This window comes from Meleagris gallopavo, chromosome 1 (genome assembly GCF_905368555.1).
Source record: "Meleagris gallopavo chromosome 1, MGAL_WU_HG_1.1, whole genome shotgun sequence".
Taxonomy (NCBI): Eukaryota; Metazoa; Chordata; class Aves; order Galliformes; family Phasianidae; genus Meleagris; species Meleagris gallopavo.
This window is the reverse complement of record NC_139404.1, coordinates 83,434,819-83,457,027: the sequence shown is the minus strand read 5'-3', so window position 1 is coordinate 83,457,027 and position 22,209 is coordinate 83,434,819. Positions and strand designations below refer to the sequence as shown.

General features: G+C 36.2%; 1 protein-coding gene across 5 annotated transcripts in view; it reads right to left on the bottom strand.

Moving 5' to 3' along the window:
* TBC1D23 (TBC1 domain family member 23) overlaps positions 1–22,209 on the bottom strand; it is a 31,171-nt gene that overhangs the window by 7,991 nt on the left and 971 nt on the right. For 2 of the 5 annotated variants that reach the window (XM_085238294.1, XM_019619132.3), the window contains exons 2-15: positions 16,697–16,808; positions 16,371–16,476; positions 13,470–13,674; positions 12,172–12,295; positions 9,953–10,077; positions 9,798–9,841; positions 8,486–8,589; positions 7,801–7,923; positions 6,681–6,773; positions 4,301–4,471; positions 4,041–4,083; positions 3,240–3,349; positions 2,419–2,561; positions 1,207–1,251 (exon numbers count right to left, since the gene is read on the bottom strand). In XM_085238294.1, coding sequence (XP_085094420.1) covers positions 1,207–1,251; positions 2,419–2,561; positions 3,240–3,349; positions 4,041–4,083; positions 4,301–4,471; positions 6,681–6,773; positions 7,801–7,923; positions 8,486–8,589; positions 9,798–9,841; positions 9,953–10,077; positions 12,172–12,295; positions 13,470–13,674; positions 16,371–16,476; positions 16,697–16,808 — 1,548 coding nt within the window. Of the gene's footprint in view, positions 1–1,206; positions 1,252–2,418; positions 2,562–3,239; positions 3,350–4,040; positions 4,084–4,300; positions 4,472–6,680; positions 6,774–7,800; positions 7,924–8,485; positions 8,590–9,797; positions 9,842–9,952; positions 10,078–12,171; positions 12,296–13,469; positions 13,675–16,370; positions 16,477–16,696; positions 16,809–17,495; positions 17,546–22,209 lie in introns of those variants that run through there. The other 3 variants (XM_085238310.1, XM_003202771.5, XM_010720118.3) reach the window with 2 other exon arrangements.

Genomic DNA, 22,209 nt, shown 5'->3' with positions numbered 1-22,209 from the left:
CAATTGAGTGAGAAGAAACACGTTTAAGTCACGTTGACTTGGATTACACAGGGAGGATTTAAGAGAAGGTCTTATTGGTAAAGAGCAAAGTTAGTCAAGATGAGAAATGAAAGAGCATTTTAAAGCATCCTAAAAACTGTTCAACAAAATGAGCGTAAAAATTTCCACAATATTTAGCATTTCTAAAATTAACAAAATATGTAATGTGCTACTGGGACAGCTGCACTTCTTTAATAATTTTTTTTAAGAGGATACTGGTTAGTATTATTATTGGTTTTGCCTACAGGCAAATATTATTTTCAAGTATGTGCAAACTACTTGGAAAGCAGTGGACCAAAATCCTTGAAAACTCAAAAAAATTTTAATTCTCCATTAATCCCTTTGGCGCCAGTCTTAGTACTTTTCAGCCCATGAGGACAAAAAGCTGTAACACAATGTTCCTAAAGTATAAGCAAATTTCCTAAGTGATTATGCACGAGTTGTGGAAGCACGTACAGCTGTGGAAATCCACCATTTATCACAAAGCCACATTTTTGGTTTGTGAAATAATGATGAGGTAATATATCTGACACAAATGTGAGGGCACTCCATGTCTGTGTGAGATGCAGTAATTACGTGAATAAGATGAGGGAAAGTTTCAAGGCACATTTACTTACTACCTCAGCATTTTTTTTTTCCTAGTAATGAGTACTTCTGGTTCTATCAGTGTATTCTATCAGTGTATGCTAAGAAGCACATAAATTCCAGATTTACAGACAGAATTTCAGAATGGGCTTCTTACAGAGTAGGTCTATCCCCTTAAGTTCTGATATGAATTTGAAGCAAATTGTTTCTGTAGCTGCAGTCTCACTGAGGCCACAACTCCTTCAGTAACTGCTCCTGGTGTCTCACCAGTACATGTCATTTATAAAATATGATAACTAGAAATAAACAGAAAAAAAATTGTTCTGCAGAAAGCCACCATGAGGAAGAAAACAGGAGTAATAGAGCAGAACCCAAGAGAAGAAAGCACTTCCAATGCATTCTTTTCTTCCTCTAGTCCCCTGAGTAGTACTTGTAAAAAGCTTTAATAGATTTAAACCCACTGAATTAACATGAAAATATCTGAGCAATTTTGTCAGTGTAACCAATGCTTACAAATATTGCAATGCCATGCTAAATACGACAAGGGTGGTTTTAGTCAGATTGCTGAATTCTCAAGCTTACCGCTCCAGGCTTGCTCTGTCTGGCCACGGAATATTGAAAGGTATTCTATAGCAAATTGGGGCAGAGGACAGAACAAAAGAATTACAAAAAAAAAAAAAAAAAAAAGGTTCAAGGGAAAAACCTGGAGAAGCAATGGAAATGCTCTATACTCGCAATGTATCTCTCTCAAAGAGATTGTTTATAAAGAAATTAAGCAATTCCTCATGACAGCTAGCCATGAGGTAGAGAAATCTGTAAGAATGTTATTAACAACATATTCCTTAATGCTAACTGTGGCTTTTATATAAATATGTGCCCTACTTGAATTCTTCACAAGACAAAGGGGGCTACCAAATGTGATTTAAGAAGTTTTTTCTTCCTATTGTGAACAGTTAAAAAAACATAATTCTAACGCACAGCAACAATCTGTACGTTTAATTAGATGCACAACTACCAAAAAACTGCTGTTGGCTTGACATCAAGCCAACACTATCAAGCAAACACTACCTCTGTGAGATTCTGGAATCATGTCCTTGCCACATACAACTCCAAGGGCTGAATTTGAAAGAATCCTGAACCAGGCTATTCAATTAAAACTTCAGATGAGAGCTGCTATTTTTTTTATCTATTTAAGGTAAGTATTTAGAAAGAAGATTTCCTACTTTGAAAGTATCTTTTAACATGCTTGCCTGTTCTTATTCCCATTTCTACTTGCAGATGAACAAATGAACAAGAGTTGATTTGTGGTTTAAAAATTACATTTACACCAGAGCTTGAAAATTGCTATCTTCACAAATTTTCATCCTCAACTTGATTAGATGAGGTAGTAAAAAATTACAACTAACCAACCGAAAAAAACCCAACACAACAGAAATATGCCTAGAATGTTTCTTTCATTACCCATTCCATTAGAGGTAGTATTTCACCAAAATAGTGAAATAATTCTCAACTTTTTGTCTGAAGATAGAAAATATATGACAGAAATTCAAACTAATCACATAGTGACAAATTCTAGATAAACATTCAAAAGAAAAGGTCACTCACAGTGACCTTGCAATTATTAAGGCAGCACAACAAACTCTCTCTATCAGTGGTAAAACTGTGAGGGGGCAGGCAGTGTGAAATCTAAAGGCTGAAACTATAAGGTAACTTTTGTCTTCACATTTACAAAATAGCCACCTGAATTAGATGGCATTCCTCACTGTTAATCGTAGTGAGATATAAATGACCCACCTGTCTACTGGAGTGGATGTGTTTTCAATGAAACTAATAACTTTTTCTTTCACATTCACAGATTTAGTCTTCAAAGCAACTGTCATCTTATTCACCAAGGACTTGACTCCCTTTCCATCACTTGAACCATTAGGAGAATCACCCTGTAAAAGTAACTCTTCTCAGGATTAATCGTTTCAAAAAAATCAGGCAATTTAATCAGGAGCCCTGTTTCTTTAAGAGCCAAAACAGACTGCAAAGTATTAAGCTCAAAAGAACATCAATAACAGCATTACACGTTCTTTTGAATTCTATCAAATGACAGCAGCAACATGGGTCTGAACTAAAAATCTGAAAAAGCAAGCTAACAAACCTTATTAATCAGCACTCTATATGAAAAATAGAAAAGGAATTCCATTTGTGTCAAATTGCATCCAAATTAAAAGCCAAGTTCTAAGTCTAACACATTAGCTGTAGAGAAAAGACAACTCTGAGCTTTCCTATGAAACTGTAAGCCAGCTTTGGAGTATCTTATTCCCAGAATAAAAAGAAGCCAAGAGCACTGCCCATTACTTATATCTGTTGGAGAATGACTACTTATACTCTGTTGAACTCCTAGAGAGTTCCTCTCTATAGGTAGGCTCTTCCTTTCCAGAGGACAAGAATATTTAGGTCACCTCCAACCAGAGGCTGAATAAAGTCTGAAATTAAACACACAGCTGAGAACAACTGTGACATGCAGTAATGCACTTCATAGGTAAAAAGGAAGAGCCTGAAGAAAAAGTTCAGTACATTCAGTGGCTCTGAAACCACTGAATCACTTGAGCTTAACATTCACTTACATCGACAGAGGAGTTTATGCTACTTCTGGAGCCTGAGGTGCTAGCAATCCAGTGACCATATCCATTTTCCGGTCCTTCCACGTTGATATCTGCTAAGTGCTGCTGAAGGGCTGTTAAAAGGCCGTTAAAATGTTCAGAACTACAGTGGCATTAATCTGTAGATAAAAATACTGTATAACCAAGACTAATCTGAAACAATTTTTTGCTCCATCTGAATGAGTAAAGTTGATAAATTCAGATACTGCTATAACTATTTTTTGTTTGTTTTTCAAGTAATAAAAGGCATCAGCACAGTTATTATTTAAAAACAAAAAAGTCGAATACAGCAGTAGCAAAAAATAAGTCACTGCTTTGATCCCACAGATAGCTGCACATATTGACTAGCAATACTTCTGTACTTGTATAGACATCCCACTGCTGTAGAGCTTTACTGATTGATTCCACCAACCAAACGTGAAATGATGAACTAACAGTTTAAGAAAACACAATAATTATTAAGCAGCATCTTCACATGGATCTGCAGTGTACAGAGACTAAACACAAGGAATGAACACTTGGATGAGAAAATTTCCCCTGCTTCCTGCACTAATTTTTCACCAATCAGAAATGCAGGTATGCTGTAACAGTTATCCACACATGTCTAAATGCAGACCTGAGCAAATGACAAATCTGGCAACTGAAACAAATTTGCCATTCAGTTAAGTAATTTCTAGCTGAAGGCTAATAAAAATATCAACAATGTTAAGATACCCTGTTTTTTTAAGACAATATTAACACAAAAGTTGTTATTAATAAGCTTACCCATAAATCCTCCTTTGGCTATGCTTACATACTCCTTATTTTTCTGCAACAGAAAATATATTTTTGGCTGAAGAAAACATCCATGGATTGAGTTTTGCAAGCATGGCAATCAAATGCAGGTTTGTTTAAAAAAAATCACCACAAAATCTGAGTAATGTTAAAACATATTTGAAGGGGAAAACACTTTGTCATTTAGTATCAATCATGCCTACAGATAAACTTTACTTCAACTATTAAAATCAGCAGTAATTTAGTTGTACCTGTAAGAAGTGTGCCAGCACCATGTTCATATACATATCTTCTTCTTCCCTGCCACTTCCCATGAAGCAGAGATGTTCCCCACCAGCTATAGAGCCAGACTCAATAGACTGTTTTTGTGCTTCTAATAGGGATTTCACAGACTGTGCAAACTCTGATGGGTTTTGAAGCATCTGTGGAATGCATAAAAAAGTCTGCTTGACACTAACATACTGCAACATAACTTGTGAAAAGACACAGACTTTGAAAATGGTTGTAATTTGTTGAGCACAAACAATGCAGCATCAACACTTTACTGGACAGACAGACAGACACGCACACATCAGCTCAACCCAGACCTCCTGCTATATAAAGAACATGAAGAATGGCCCTTTTTTTCCATCACTGAACTCCCTAGGAAAGAAATACAACTTCAGTTTCTCAGCTTATTTTATTAGCAGACACTAAATAATGATGGAAAAAAAGTCTCTGCAACTTTTATGTTGTAGTAAGCCGGCAATATGTCAGAGAGACTGATTTTTGTTACTTCTATATGACCAAGTGCAACACTTTCTAACTTTGCTATTTTAGAAGCCTTTAAAATACCTAGAATTTATAGTGCTAGTAAGATTCTCCTCTTGTCTCCTTGTAAAGCTTTTTTTCATTGCCCTACCAAGATTTGGGGAAAAAAGCTGATGAGAGATACAAGGAGATACCTGGAGTTCTTAGTACTCTCAAAAAGTTAAGTCTGTGGTCTCCTGAAGGCCTATTATGCATGCAAAAACAATGCACTGCTACACAAGAAAGATGGAGAAATGTGGACATTCTAGATACATCTGAAATTTCTGCCTGCTAGAATGAGGAAGGCAATTAATTAAATTAATAAGGAAATGTTGATCTATAACTGGATTTACAGGGGAAAACATCAGCCTTACCTAGCTTTTACACTGAATTAAATGAAGAATCGCAAAGCACGTGGGATAGCCATCAGTACATTTGCCTGAATTTTAACTAGCGTTTCCTAGAACCAAGTGCGGGTGCTTTATTACTTAGAGCATGCAGTAAAATTTAGCTCCCATCTAAGACTGCCTATTAGCCAGGGAGTGTTTTTCAAGGTGTTTTTTACCCACAGTCTTTCCCTAAAGCAAACTGTATTTTCTTTGCATATAGAGTCATAGAATTGCTCAGGTTGGAAAAGACCTTCAAGATCATCAAGTCCAACCACAACCTAACCATACTACCCTAACTCTAACAACCCTCTGCTAAATCACGTCCCTGAGCACCACATCCAAATACAACCTATACAAATACACAAAAGGCACTGAATTTCCATGAATGGCTTTTTGTCTCAAAGATTATTCTCCGTAATTTTTTCCTCACACTGCACTTCTAAGAATACAGGTGAGCCTGGTAACCTTCATGCAGCATGATTTGCAATAGATCTTATCTATATCAACTGACACGCAATGCTACAGAGTAACTTAAATATGCAATAACGTCCAATTTAAAGATTACTTCTGTGGACGTTTTCCCCCACATGTTAACAAGCTTTATTAACAGTTTATAATGCTTATTTTTACTTTATTGAATCTGGTATTCAATTAAGTCTAGAAAAAAACACTCTCGTGTACTGCTGGGAAAGTTTTTCCTAAATAATGTTTTATCTAAGTTAAAACCCCAAACACTAAACATTTATACTTGTGCAAATCATACCAAATAATACGTATCTTAACTACAGAGATTAAGATACTAGAGGCAGGATTGTGTTCCTTAACTGAGAAAGGTAAAACAGCTTGTTGTGCCATATGTAAAGAGAAATTAATTCAGAGCATTTATGGAAGCAGCATGGAATGAAACAGCAGAGGGCTAAAACAGAAATGAAGCATAGGTGATTTGGGGAAAAATGACAGAAGTATGACTGAATGTTCAATTAGAAATTCATAATCAAATAGAAACTACAGCAAAAATTTTAATACAGTAATTAGTCTATAGTACATCTCAGTCCCAAGATTAATGCACTTCCACTCTTATGCTATGTTGCCAGCATTTTAAAGGAGCAACCACACCATTTTCAGGACGTGTGCTCCTTACGACCAGGCTACTGATCATAAAAAGAACTCATCTAAAAAGAGATGAGTTCTCCAACAATGTCTAGACTTTTGCTTCTACGAGTTTCCAGTTCTCACCAGAGACCAGGAAGTCTGGAATCCCACATTCCAATGTCTCAAAGGACTACACTTCTCAGTAAAATGATGGTACCACAGTTGTCTTTAGTTTTGAATCGTTGTAATGTAGCTAGACTACAGTTGTCCAGACAAGCTGTTCTTTCAGGACAGACATTCCTCTTTCCTTCTACTTAACCTGGGATTCAAAAATCAATAGAGAAACAAATATCATACGAACCAAATCTGAGTCTAAATGAAAAGCTGTTGATAAGTGCCCAGCATTGTACTGTTCTGCAGGACGACAATCCACTACGAAGAACCTCACTCCTTCCTGAAAGAGAAAGATTTTACCTATTACAAAAATTTTAAAATCATGTAGTCTGTGATAGAAATGCACATAATCCAACTATATTTTAGTAGTAATTCCAAAGCTTCAGGAACCTTCCTCAAACGGGCTAATAACTATCAGAAAACCTTATTTTGAGAACTCCATACTACTATTATCAGATCACCAGCAATGTTTTAATAGTGATTTCTCATTGATACACAAGCTTTCAGATCAGAAAAGTTCAGAGTGCAATATGCAGTACAGTTATTTCACCTCTACTCTTACTAAATGTAGTGGATACAGCAATATGCATCTACAAGACAAGAAGGCTCTGAAGATCTAATTTAATAATTCATTTCTACTAAGCACAGCACGTATGGATAGATTTATGTCCCAGTAACTTAAATATAAGTATATGCATAACTTTATTTGCAGTAAGAAAAGAAACGCATGCATTTTCCAGTTGGGACCTATAAACTGCTACATAATACCAGCAGTGAACAAGAAACACCATAATCTAGCTACAACATTATCCATGTATTGGTTTCAAAAAGCATGGTATGAAGAGGTCTTACATGCTGTTCCCTGCATCTAAGTATATCTGCAATGAACTACCACAGAAATATCTTGAATCCATTTTTTGTGTGTTTAAGCAGCTCACTGATAATAGACCACTATTTCAAACAGCATTTTTCTCAATGGTGGTGGGTTTAAAATTTTTCTCTACAATAGCTACATCTGGAAAGGAATTCAAATTAGTGAATTACTTGAAGCATCCACCCCTCAGGTCTAAATCATTTATATTAAGTTCCCCTTTGCTGTAGCCTCTGGTTGCTACAGAACAGATGTAATGCAGTCAACAGATTATTTACAAGGGGAGACAACTTCAGTACAAGAATACTTTTTCATGAAATAGCAAATATTTATTTGTGTGTAATTTGTGTGTAAATTGTGTATTTCTGATACATGAAGAAGTCAGGGATTCCTTTATTTTTCTTAAAATTGGAGAAAAGTAATTCAGCATACTGACTCCTTGCTGCTGATTTGCTTGAAGAATCTCAGACACTGAAACTGCTAGACAGAGAGCCTGGCTCAAGTCTGTGTCATCATCTTTGAGGCCCAGTAAGCTGCTGCCAAAAAGACTGTGATTGTCCTGAAAAGACAAGAGGGGAAAAAAAAGTTAACTGAAGCCACTGCCTTTAAATGTGAAGGCACAAAGTAAAAACACATTTGTAATATCAAAAATATTAAGCCCAACATATGCATATTTTGTCTGCATAATCAAATCTATTCCATGAATTCACTGAAGTCGCATTTCTTAAAGTAAGGAAGGACTGCAAGAACAGAGCATGTGATGACAGCTTTACTTCAGGTAAGTAACTTCTTTTCTGCTTGCTTTTATAAGTACAGCTAAGATTGCTGTACAGTCTACTACGAAACAGTAGTGTCAGCATGGAATTTGTACTTCATCTGTTCTTACAAGAACCTGGTTTGCAAAACAAGGTCACTGGTAATGAAGCAGCAATTCTGCAGGGAAGCTTCTTGCCAATACATTTCGCTTAAACTTCTTATCTTTCCAAGATTCTAGAAGTAAATGCTGCCAGAGTAACAATAAGGAAAAGATGCCTAAAATATTACAACTAAATAACATGATACCGTTAGCAGAAGTTTCAGTCACCAAAAAGAAAAGAATTTCAAAATTACTTTATTATTACCTTCCTGAAAGAAGCTGGAGTTTTGCTACAGTAATATTGTGCCAAAGAGAAGAGATCCTCTATATCTTCTACTTCAAGATTGGCTGGTGAAGTTTCTAAAAATTCTGATACATATATAGAAACAATGTAAGTGCAACATTATTTCAGACAGAGAAGAGCCATTGTGCCATGTTGTAAGTTATTTCTAATTTTTTTTTATTTGAATCTCTTTTTAACTTTTTTTTTTTAATAAAGCGTAACACGAATGTTGATTCATTATCTAAAGGAAACGACTCCTCATTCTAAGGAAGCCTATTTGATGCAAATTCAAGGCTTTGATCCAGAGTAATTCAATTCTACCACACTCTTACCTCTGCACAGTTTTAATTTCCAGTTGTAATATTAAGTCAGCTGCCTTTCCTAAAATAGACTGAACAAGAGAACTCTCTGGAACAGGTTACTTATAAGTTGTACTGTTGTATGTCTAGAATGGTGCAAGGGTGCAGTTCTACAGCTAAGATGCAAAACCCCAAGCAACCTCATTTTTAGCTATCAGGAACTGCTTTATTGATTGTATTGTGTTGTGTCATGTAAAAAAATAGAAAGGCAGTGAAATAGGCTCACAAAAAATTTAACGTAAATTCTTTTAATCATATTAGAACAGAACAGTGTTTATTAGAAAGATGGAGAGGGTGTATAGTGTCAGGAGAAGGGAAAATGGTTTTAAATTGAAAGAGGATAAATTTATATTAAATGTAAGGAAGAAATGAGGGTGATGAGGCATCGGGACAAGTGGAAGAAGCTGTGGATGCCTCATCTCTGGAAGTCTTCTAGGCCAGACTAGATGGAACTTTGGGCAACCTGAAGTGAAAGATGTTCTTGTTTACAGCAGGAGGGTTAGACTAAATAATCTTTAAGGCCTTTTCCAACCCAAACCATTCTGTGATGCTACGAAAAGAGCAACGAATTAAGCCTGGATCAAGTGCATACAAAGATAATAATCTGGAAAATGCAACAACTGCAGTAGTTCTAAAAAAGGATTTGAAAGTTGCTGTTTTGAGCTTGGAAACGAATTATTTCAATTACTCTGAACTGATGAAGAAAACTAGGTGTGGGAGTGGTAAAAAGAAATAAAAGAAAACAGGACATGGCAGATGTAACACAGCAAAAGAACAACTGGAAAGGAATTAGTAAGTGAGGGGATGTATCGATGAGAAAAAACAGTGGGTAAACAGTTAAATGATAATTCAGTTATTTAGTAATAAACATAAACAAAGAGGATTGTGTTATATGGTGAATATTTCACTGGTAGATGTGTAAGTGAAGTACTTACTTAGCATTTCTTCTTTCTCTGATTCTTGTGCTAAGATAACATCTCTGAAAACAGTAACGGCACAGGCAAAGGTTAAGACAGTAAAACCAAAATGAGTCAAAAATAAATTGTAAATGTCAGCATGGAAAGTTTCAAAGATTTAACTGTACACTTACTTTGCATTGACAAGGATGATCAACATTAAAAAATAAATAAAGAATGGATCTGCTTGCTGTAGATAACCATCCCATATTGCCTGAGTTACTTCAGTTGAACAATAATAGGAGAAAAGGCTTCCAAGCTAAAAATTTAGAAAATGTTGTGAGCAAGAGATAAACATAGGAACAGTCTTGTCAAAATAAGATTTTTAAGAGATACGAACCAGCTAAAAAAAGGAACAACAAACAAAGACATGTGAAAATACACCTTTGTACCACGTATTGAAAGGCAGTTATAGCCTCAAAAACAATACTTAAGGAAACAGTGCAGTAATGCTACAGCTTCAGTGTGAATAAATATTCCTTGTGGGAAGGCAAACTCAGCTTTACGTTGCAAGCAGAGAAAACTGAACCAGTGATGCAACAATCAGACTGGGATGCTTTTTAGCTTACAGCCACTTAAAACCAAATATACTATGCTAAGTCAGTTACAAGAAACTAATAACATTTAGTCAGGTAGCTTAGCAAACAAGAAAGAAAGATTCAATTAACAAGCTAATTGAATATTGTTGCACATTAGTTTGATGATGTTACTAAACATTCTATTATGATTAGTTAAGGCTGACTAATTGAACATTTGCAAGCAACAGAAACTCTTCATTACCATTTAACAAACTGGCTGCTCCCACGCTCCCTTTTAAAAATACACTATCTGAAATGCAAAATTCAAAGTGGATAGAAGAGAAGGTAGTAATTTCCTTTTATGCATCCCAGATAAAATTTGTAATCTCACCTAATTCTAATGTATCCCAGCTGGCTTCATTGGCATCTTACTGAGTTTTCTGTTACATTTAAATTTGTATTAACAAAATAACAGCTTTCAAAACCTTAGTTAGCTGTCTTTATACACTACCATGGAATATTTCCACGCTTCCAAGAAAACATATCCAACTCAGCATCAAACACCACTGAAGTCAGTATGTCTCTGAACAGTGGCACAAGAGGTCTCTGAATATTGCTTATGAATTTTTACACTTAGAGAAAGCTCTATATAAAGTTTGTAGTGAGTTTCAATGTAATTATATAAAATGAGATTTACGATTGTTCTCTAAACTGGTACATCAGAGAGCCTGACACTGAGACAGACAGTAACATTAGCTCATTTCCCTACATACTTTCAAACAGAAGATGTTTTTCCTAATAAATCACTACACTTTCAATAAACAACTTTAAAAAAGTTTCTGTCTACCAGGGAAAAATACACAAAAGGAGGTAGGCCCAGTAGTAAAAAAGACTCAATTCCTTTTTTGAAGATTCACGACTGGCCAAACGCCAGAGAATACAAAATGATTTCTGGATACCTTTTTAATATTAAAACTGGTAACAGCCTAAAAAGTCTTTTTAAACACAAACAATCAAGCAAAACCCTAACCTTGAAGTTTAATACGTTATTCTTGCATAGTGAATGGAGTTACAAAAAGTTTTGCAAAGCCAAAGACAGAAGACTATGGAAGAGTTCATGAGACAGTAATGAAGCCTTCTTTCAGTTTATGTTCTGCAAGTGCTGTATCATGTCATTTTATTGTTGATGCTAAGAAACTCTGGAATATGAGAACTTGGCTGCTTTATATTGTAAACTTTACAAAAAACCTAGTTGATGTAAGCATCTTTAGAACTATCTGCAATCAAGACAGTTTTGAAGCTAATAGAAGAAAATGAATGATTCTTGAAGGGTGAAATATATGTATGTCTAAGCTCTAAAAGGCATAACAGCTGTATGCTGTAGCACTGTACTAGGTAGTAAAATTTATCCATTGGAATGGACATTCTTAAAACAATTAGAAAGCTTATTCTGAACTGTTATGCTGATGTTTCTCCTTATCTACAACTATGCAACAACCCACTTTAAAAACTAATGTCAAACATTATGGTTGCTTATCTTTTGACTATATTGATTGCTCTCATTGCTAGTTATTCCACACAGTTCTAACAAAAAGAACTATAGCTCTAACATACATAGCTCTGTCAACATATAGTACAATAAAAATGCCATGTTTACAAGATCTTACACCTTGCATCACACAACTGAAGAGAAAGAAGCCCACACTATGCTATATAATTTATTTCAATTTACAAAGTAGTAACCTCTTGTACTACTCTTTCCTTAACTAGTAAGGTATATCTCAGTGTAAGATAAATTTAGTTTTCATTATGTTTCCCTACTTTCACTTTATTACCCAGTTGAGTGCATATGAGTCCGGTGTCATCTTCTTAGTATCAAGAAAGGAGCAGAGTTCAGGCTCGTGGTACTGAAGAAGCAGCCTGAATAAGTGAAATGGTCTTCCCTTCAGAAAACAATCCCTGAAAACAAGCAGTGAAAATAATCGTGAACCTCTCTCATAAAATTTCAGTCATCAGACTTAAAGTAGCAATTTCTTATCAGCTGTGATAATGTAATTTCCAACATAGTTCTTATAATTCACAAGCACTAACCTTGAAACCAAAATACTTCATAAAATTCAGGAAAAGCAAACCAAAACAAAAAGGATCTGCAGACACCAAAAAACCACTATGCTGATAAGGCAGGAGAAAGAATTTAATACTTCTGTATTAGACCCTTTCTCAAATATTTGTAGTATTAAAAAGATTGAAATATCAAAATAAACCTTGCATAGTTAACTCAGTGTTGTGAGCTCAAAATAATATTATTCTAATACAGCAGCCAATGGAATTTTAAAAGGTGGTAATTCTGCACACAATTAACAATGAACTGACAATTAATCAGGCAGGAAATAAAGTAGTATTTGGAATGAAGAAGCGGGTGTGAATAAGGCATTAAGAACAAATCTCAAGCACTTAAAAACATTAAGTAAGCGTACGTGGAATGTGATACACCAATCTCCATACAGTTATCAACCTAACTTTCTTAAACAAAAGTACATCTACATTAGTGAAAGGGAAATATTCATAGCAAATTACATGTGGAGATTCTTTCTGGAAATTATCACACAATCTCCGATTTCTCATTAAGTTAACAGGACAAAAAATGCGACAAGAATAATGTTGTATTACTGAATTTAGCATAAGATTCTAGACTCGCACATCATTTTGTTTGAATGGCTAATATGGTCAATCATTCAAGTCAGTCAGTAATTCCTTACCACATTTTAACATTAGGAATGGATATATATCCAAAAATAACTTCAAAAAGAACCTTCCACCATTTCTAGTGACAGCAAAGCAGCCCTGTTTGCATTTCTCACAAGCATTTTTTCAATTTCTTTTTCCCTGTGGTATTTTCTGCAGTAATCAACTCTTAACAGCATACCCAACTTGGAATAAGGAAAAATAAACCACCTGATCGAGAATTTATAACCAATAGGCACTGAAAAATGTTCAATTTATCAACATACCAAGGAATCTGACAACACTGCTAAAAACAATGCTCCTGTAGTCCATACCAACATACACATTCCATCACAAAATACTTCTAGTGCCCTTAAAAATAGCATACAGACAGAAGAAAGCATTTTACCTTGGAATGTATTTATTCATGATAGCGTAAAAGCAGTTGTACAAATCACTGCGTGGCAATCGAAGGTGAACCAGAGGTGTGAGGAGGTGTATCCAACCAAGGCAAGAACTGTATTTAACATTGCGTGATTTACAGTAAAAAGTAATAACAGACTCAATGTCCGAAAGCAATACTGACTTCTCGTCTTCTGGCACTGACAACCGGTCTGAAATAAGCACAGAAATACAAACCACGTTAATGGCTTTTCAAAGACTGTGAATACGTTTAGTTTGTAGTGCAACTGTACCACTGTGGAATTCTGTATGCTTGGGAAATAGAGAATAGCAAAAAAAACCACAAACAACCCAAATTAGCAGCACAGATTAAATACTAATAGGAATACATCTTGAAACACATCAAAATGAATGACTTTTTTAACCTCTGTAGATTAAAACATTTAACATTACAGCAAAATGAGAGAAGTTAAGATTTACTGGAATCTAAATGAAACAAAAAGACAGAGCCTTTAATTCTTCTACTTCTATTTGTTATGCTCAGCAAATAGCTTATGCTCAACTCCACAACAGTTTCATTTGAATTTCAGCACCGATCAACTCACAATACACACCTTCCAGTTCCTCCAAAGCTCACTGACGTGCAGATTCAGGAATATCAGTAGTTTGAAATCAGCAAGGCTTAGAGACTTAAAATCTAGTCTTTATGTATAAATCACATTTTAATATCTACTCTTAAATTATTTTCGTAAAAGGTGTTTAAGTTTGAATTTCTTGGGTAACCATAAAAAGAAAATAATTTGCTTACAAACAAGTTTTAAATTAGGTTTAGCACTGTTGCTAATCAGAAAATACACTGTGAACATACACTCCTTCATACAGTGCAGTACATTGTTCAACTTCCTATAAATGTTGTGAGGAACTGGAAAGTTAAGATGCCCCCTATTTACTGACAGACTAATTCTGGACCCATTAAATAGCACAAAAATCTGGGACAAAAGCAGTTCTGTAATTGAAGTAGTAAGGCTAACACTTCTTAAATATCGTCATGGCTGAGTTGGATACTTACACAAAGCTTCAGCTTACAAAGCATCTTTCTGCATAGACTCTTAAAAAGCTGGCAACACTTCAGAAAAAGTACTGGCACTCACCTCAATGGAGACAATGAATCTCAGACATACTGAAATGTGTCAACGCTGTAGCACAAATTATGCCACTCATAAAACACAAAACAAATAACTACTCATAAAGAAAGGATCTTAGCTTACTTACAGTATAAGTGTATGCGTTTGCACAATTTTCAGTTTAATTTTCAGTTTATATCTCTCTAGATTTTTATGAAAAATCAAGCATTAAATAAAATTATGAATTAGTAACTTAAATACATGTTTTGATCTATACAGATTATATCAATCTTACTTTGGCCAAACCGAACTACAGTAAAAGAAGAAATAACTATGTTATGTTCATTCCAAAGGGGCAGAACGAAGAACAAGATGTATACACATCAAGTTAATGCAGGAGCATTATATTTCCAGTGAACCTCTTTCCCCATCAGTTACAAGAAGCCCATGAGTCTCATTACTGTTAACTAAAATTTTTTTGTTGCAGAAGCTTTCAATAATTTCCCACCAAAGCCATTGAACATTCAATATTTCCTTTCCTCAGCATCTCTGAAGAATAAAATAGCATGCAAAACACAAATGTTATCCATAGATTTACTTTAAAATGGGAAACCATTCGCACTGCAAGAACATGAAAAAGATATATTTAATCCAACCCCAAACTGAAATCTCTATATAACCTCTCTTCTGATCTGATTCTACATTAATTAATCAGTTTAATATTGTTATATGTTAGAAAATTTGGAAATAAAGAGAGAAGGAAGGAGAAATAACGGCATTTAGAGAGTGAAGTGATTAATTTTATGTTATATGAATAATAATTGTGATGTGTTGCCATCTTTCTGAAGGGATGTGTGATTTGACAGGAGTCATATTCCTTTCTTTCTTTTCCTTTATAGGACAGGCACGGAAGGAAAATAAGTTCTGCTACATTTTCAAGCTGGAAAATGTACAACTATTTTAGAAGTGGTATGTATGCATGCATGGAACTACTCCATTCTCTGCCTTAATTTTCAGTTCTGTAAAAGTAAATTAAAATGTGCCAGGAAACAAAATGGAAGATTCTCTTATTGATGCCATGGGAAGACGTATCCTTACTGATCAGTCAGCACTGACTCCATAAGTAGATCATTGATGCTACCATTGCTGCAATGTTCCATCAGGGAGTCGGCCATTTTTTATAATGAGCTGCCAATCAGATCCTGCAACAGCTCCTTACAGGCATGCTGGAATACGACTTCCAGTGCCAGGACAGTGCCCTACTTTCAGAAATACAACCTTTCATTTCTCTTGGAAAAAAAAAAAAGATTAAGAAAATAACTCTTACAAAAAAACCCAGTTTATTAACTGCAGGATGTTTAATATGCTTCTTCTCTTAGAGGTTATATGCACTTTTGCGCTATGGCAGTTTTTCAGATTAAATACTGACAATTAGACAATTAAAAACTTGATGGACACCACAGAAGGTTTAGAAGATAGAACTTGGAAAGAAGATACTTTTTTTTTTTTTTTTACCTCCTGGAGTTTTCATCCTATTGGACTGTGTCCACATGTGCTATAACTTATGAGTCATTACTTTAAAATTCCATGACATCCGCCATCTCAGAGTTTGAGCAGATATTAATTTCTTACAATGTTTCTGATTTTCTGTGCGTTGCTTCTCATCCTTCTCAAAGCTTCCTCCAAAATGTAAATATCATTTAGCTTATTTAATTCAACTAACAAAGCCCTAAGACAACTGAGAGCAGTTTTCACATAGGTGATCTAAATGCAACTGAACTTACCGATTAGCTCTTGGCAATCTTTATGAATTATATTCTGTTCCGGTAGATCTAAACAGCCATCCCAGGATGCGAGGCTGTCCCCCTTTCCTACAACATTAAGTGCAATCTGGAAAGAAGAATACAAAAAAATTCGGAACATTTTAGTGTCCTCAAAAATTGAACTCACTAAATAACATCCTAAACCTGAATCATCATACACACATATTAAAATTCCAGTACACGCCAACAAGTTGGCTTGTTTGTGAAGATGCCTGAGAATTAAATCATTCACCTCTAATCACACACAACCTCCTCAGGTATTTCCTGCTTTTTAAGATTGTATTCACCTTCCAAACTTTGGCCCTCAGATCAGCAGGCAATTGCCTTCCTTGAATGATGTTTCTCACAGTTTCAAGATCACAGCCTCCTTCTTCTAGAGCTTCCGCAAGATCTTTTTCCCTACAATAACAATACGTAACGTATTTATTAAAAAAATAATTAAAAACAAAACAAAAACCTAGAACAACGCAATTCTTTTAAGTCTTTATAGACAGGAGGCTACTATCAAGCAAAAAGACACACATGTAAAGGCATAAGACAATTTCCCAGTTACTGGAGCAATGATGAAAAAAAGGCTAAACTCTATTCACTCCTTTTTTTTTTTTTAGGGCTGTTTGTTCAACTTCTCAATCTATTCTATTTACATGAGAGAAAAAATAAATTCATATCAGTTCTGTTTTTGTTTTTTTTTTTAATTAAGTGACAATGCTGGAAAATGTGTCATAAAAACATAAATACAGTGTTAGTTTACAAGCCAATAGAGACAGCAAATCTTCACCCCCACACACACACCACATTCAAAGCAAATGCTAAACCTAAATTAGATGGCAGAGTTCTTACAGGTAAATTATAAATGATCTAAAGAATGGAAAACTTATCTCAAAGATTTAGAATATTTAGTTCCTAACTCTATCTTTCCCTGAAGTGGGGAAGGACCTTTTAGTTACTTAGGTTTACTTAACTACGAGGTTCCAGTGTTGTAACTGTGGATGTATGCTTTAGATTGAAATAAAACACACATCAATATTAGTAATAGTGTAGAAAGTAGAAAAACAAATTCACAAGAGAATTAAACAGTAATGATACTTTGCCACAGTAAGACAACAGAAGTTATTATGCATTTATAGATGAGGGAGTGCATATTCAGAAATGACTGCTTCACAATGTGACAGCTTCTGCAGACTGTTTCAGCGGTCCCATACTGTCGGTAGTGAGACAACCACAGCTGATGATTTGAGGAATTTCAGGATCACGTAGCAGAGAGTGGCAAAAGATCTGGTTCACTGGAAAAACAGCAATGGCAAAGATATATGGGTCCCATAGGCACAGCTTCACACTCCTTGTATCCTCTTCACTGTTTACTAGGAGCTCTGACACATGCCTTAAGAATGACTCTGTGTCACCACCTGACTAAGCAAACACACACCCAGGAAGTTTATAGCCAGAGCAAAACAGAATATGGCTGCTAGGGCAGACAATGAAGTATAAAGATTCATTCCTTGTAACAACGCACGTATTTATGCACGTGGAATAACAGGCATGAAAGTGTTATAAGCACCACCCTCCATGACCCCAGATGTTATGTGCTATGTAAGCAATTTCAAACACCTGTGGAAAAGAGTGTGAGCTTTTGAGTTTGGTCTACTTTTTTAATTTGCATGTATCCTCAACTGGCTGAAATTCCTTGCTACAAACTTTCTTGACGTTGTGCGTTATGCTTTCAGGAGACCAAAATTCCATCAGTACCACTGACCTTGACAAACTGATTAAAACCTCAATCCTATGCAAGTAGAAGCATGTGTATCACAAGCAGCTAGCATCACTTAAGACCTCTCAAAGAATTTATAAGGTTGGAGAGTAAACGCTTTCCTCGCAATGCATCAGTTTCTTTTACAGCACTTCTTGGCACCGCTTTGTATTTCCAGCATACAGTGGGGCACAGCCAGCAGTCTGTTTCTTTGGGTACCTTTGCTAATTTAAAGTACAGTTTACAATAATTTCCTTATATTTCAGTATTGAAAATAATATCCCAAAGCTCATAGATCTACAGACTGCATGGGAAAATATCCCCTCCCTGAGAGAAAAATGAGGGGTAAAAATACATGAGCACATTTGCACATCATCTCTTATCCTGTCATCTAACAATCGATGCTGGAAAAATTAAACCACCAAATTGGTTCATCCTGAATACAAATTATGAATTTCCAGGACGTGTACATAAAAGACCTGGTGCTCTGCAGAGCTGGATGAACTGAGGTGTGATCTAATGCCAGTAAAAGCCAACATCAGACATAAGCTGAAGGGAGACAGATGCTCTCATCTCTACTGCATATTTCTGTGCACTGCCTGTATGCAAACTGAACAGAGAGCAACAGCCAAGCCTGGAATCATTGTACATACAAAATATGGTTAGTTACTACAGATACTAGCCAAGTACTAAATGGGAACATGGGAATGAATGCAATAGTTGCATGGAAGTTGTACTGTACACAACAAGGTCTTAAAATGTAATATTCAAATCTGATTTTTCCCTCAAAGAAAATTATTTGGGGGAAAAAAAAAAGAAAGTAATTTCATATATGGGGAACAACACGTGAAATTGCAACTACACCAATTACAAAAACATACTTGTCAAAGAAAGCTTCACGAATCTATGAGTAGCTACTTACCACTTACAAGTACCTAATATTCACAGCTTAAAAATCAGCAAATGAACTACACCAAGATCATCTTTGATACATTATCTGCAGTGGTGTGCTTCCTCTGTTTGGTTAATGTTACATTACGATTTGCAAAATCTTCCTAAGTGCTGTCATAAGTACTTTCTACCCAACGAAGGTGACAATTGTCAAGTCTGTGCAGAGGCCAGAAAAGAGGACTTCTCAAAGGTTAAAAGAAATTTTTTCATAATAAATACTGTATTCAAGCTAACTGGTTAAGTACTGTGAGAGTGGTTTTGATAGTTTATCACATGCCCCTGGCTGTGTTTTAGCTGATTTCACTCAGTGTTGTGCTATAAACGCTCCAGCAAACTGCTAGCAATCTGGATCCTTGTCATTCCTGTGTGAATATCAGCTAGGAAGTTCTCTGTTCTCACAGACAAGAGCTTTTTAGTTACTTTGGAAAGAATGCAGCACTGATTTGTGTGGCTTTCTGTTCTAGCATGGCTGCAGTCTATTTCAAGAAGCCATCCAAAGCTTTGATAAAGATGTACACAATCCCATTCTACACATAAGCCATGACCTGAAAGGTTAATTCCCACAAGGCATGTGGCTCTAAATGTTTTAAATCACAGTAATGCTATTAGTGTTTCTGGAGTAAATTTCCATGCTGCGAAGCCAGAGGCCAATGATCTTCAGGAATAGTCAAATGCTTTTTTCCATTTTTTTTTTTTAATCCAGACACTTGAGATGTGACAGTTGGGGGTATTAGTTGACAGCTGGTAGAACAGAGCCAGCAGTATGCCCAGGTGGCCAGGAAGAACAGCAGCATCCTGGCTGGTATCAGAAATAATGCAGCCAGCAGGAGCAGAGAGGTGATCTGCCCTCTGTATGGGGCACTGGTGAGGCCACACCTTGAGTACTGTGTTCAGTTTTGGGTTCCTCAATACACAGAAGATATCAAGACCCTGGAGCATGTCCAGAGAAGGGCAGCGAAGCTGTGAGGCGTCTGGAGCATGAGTCTTATGAGGAATGTATGAGGGAGCTGGGATTGTTCAGTCTAGAGAAGAGGAGGCTCAGGGGTGGTCTTATCATTCTCTACAACTACCTGAAAGGAGGTTGTGGCAAAATGGGGGTCGGCCTCTTCTGCCAGGAAACAGCAATAGGACTAGAGGCAATGGCCTCAAGTTGGGCAAGGGGAGATTCAGGTTGCATATCAAGAAAAATTTGTTCTCTGAAAGAGTATTAAGGTGCTGGTATGGGCTGCTCAGGGTGGTGGTGGACTCACCATCCCTAGAGGTGTTCAGGAACTGTGTAGACGTGGCACTGAGGGTTGTGGTTAGTGGGTAATATTGGTAGTGATGGGCTGACTGTTGGACTAGATCTTACTGTCTTTTCCAATCATAATGATTCCATGAAAGCCACTGTGTCCTAGAACATCACACACATCCAGTTTGCATGCTACAGTTATTGGGAATGCATGATAAGACAATGATAGACACACATAAAGCAATGGTGCCATCACAACTGCTAGGACAGACTGTGGTTATCAATGTTGGTGCCAGACTGGATTATTTTATTCTCCTAATAAATTTTTGTAACAAGGAAGGAAGAGCTAAACTGTATTTTAAGCAAATGACTTTACTTTGAAGAAGCTCGCAACAGCCAATAATTTTATAAAACATTCTAATTACATATATGATTTACTTAAAAGAAAACTGGGAAGTGACAAATGCCTATGAACATTTCCCATGTCAATGGCTAATATAAACGTATTTCTATAGCCGTCTTTTACCTTCCCAACATAGGAAACCATCTACATAAAGGCTACCATATTCTCCAGATATATAACTTAGTTGCTGTGGTTGCTGAATTTAGTTTATCCTCCTGATTAGTTTATCCAGATCCTCCTGACCACTGGAAAAATGCCTCAACAAGAGCTATATCAAATCAAAAGTAAAGAAGACTATCCATTCATAAAACGAATGGGCTGGGTTGAAAAGGACCTCAATGATCATGCAGTTTCAATCCCACTGCTATGTGCAGGGTCACCAACCACCAGACCAGGCTGCCCAGAGCCACATCCAGCCTGGCTCTGAATGCCGTCTTTGGAGATAGAATTACATTTGCCTTTGAACCCCTCTAAGGAACTGAATACAGGACAACGAAACAGAGTTGTCCTTTTTGGTCCCAGAGTTCAGATGTACATGTGCATCATTTTATGCTTTATTTGTTTTCATTTTAAATGTGAAATGTTAGTGCACAGCACTATATATAGACTTCAACACCATGATAATACAGTACCAAATATGCTGTAACTACTTTTTAACAGGGCTAGTCAGAATAGTAGTACTGCAGTAATGAATCTTAAAATATGTCAAGAACCAGCCCTTGCATCTCATTCCTAATGGGAATTTTATTAGCTTGTTGCAGTCTGGGACACTGTAATACTCTTTCATAATTGGTAATGGACAAGGTTTGAAGTAAGTTTTTTCACAGATATTTCAACATGGCTCTTATTCTATGTCCAAGGTTATATTCCAAAGTGTCAAGAGTGAAAGTCAGTGACTCAATCCAGAAACACAGAATCGCCGAGGTTGGAAAAGACCTTCAAGATCATCCAGTCCAACCATCCACCTATCACCAGTAGTTCTAACTAAACCAGGTCCCTCAACACAAAATCCAAATGTTCCTTGAACACCTCCAGGATCAGTGACTCCACAACCTCCCTGGGCAGCCCATTCCAGTGCTCGACCGCTCTTTCAGAAAAGTAGTATTTCCTATCATCCAGCCTAAATCTCCCCTGGCGCAGCTTGAAGCCATTCCCTCTAGTTCTATCACCAGTTACACGAGAACTGCTTAGCTTTGTAACTATATATACCAACAGTCAGGACTGTTTAGAAGTAAGATACCAAACACTGCACTTGTATAAACACTTCATAAGCACTAAAGTTGTAGCAAAAATCTAAATAAACAAACAAAAAAGAATTCCAGTTCATTCCCCTTTGCTACTAAATGACACTGGGTTGTTTCATCCCCAAGAGCTGTATCTGCAAAACCAACGGAGACAAAGAACAGACACCAGCTACATCTGCATGCTTGTCAGCTCTGGTTGTTTTCATAGAGAGACAACAAAGCAC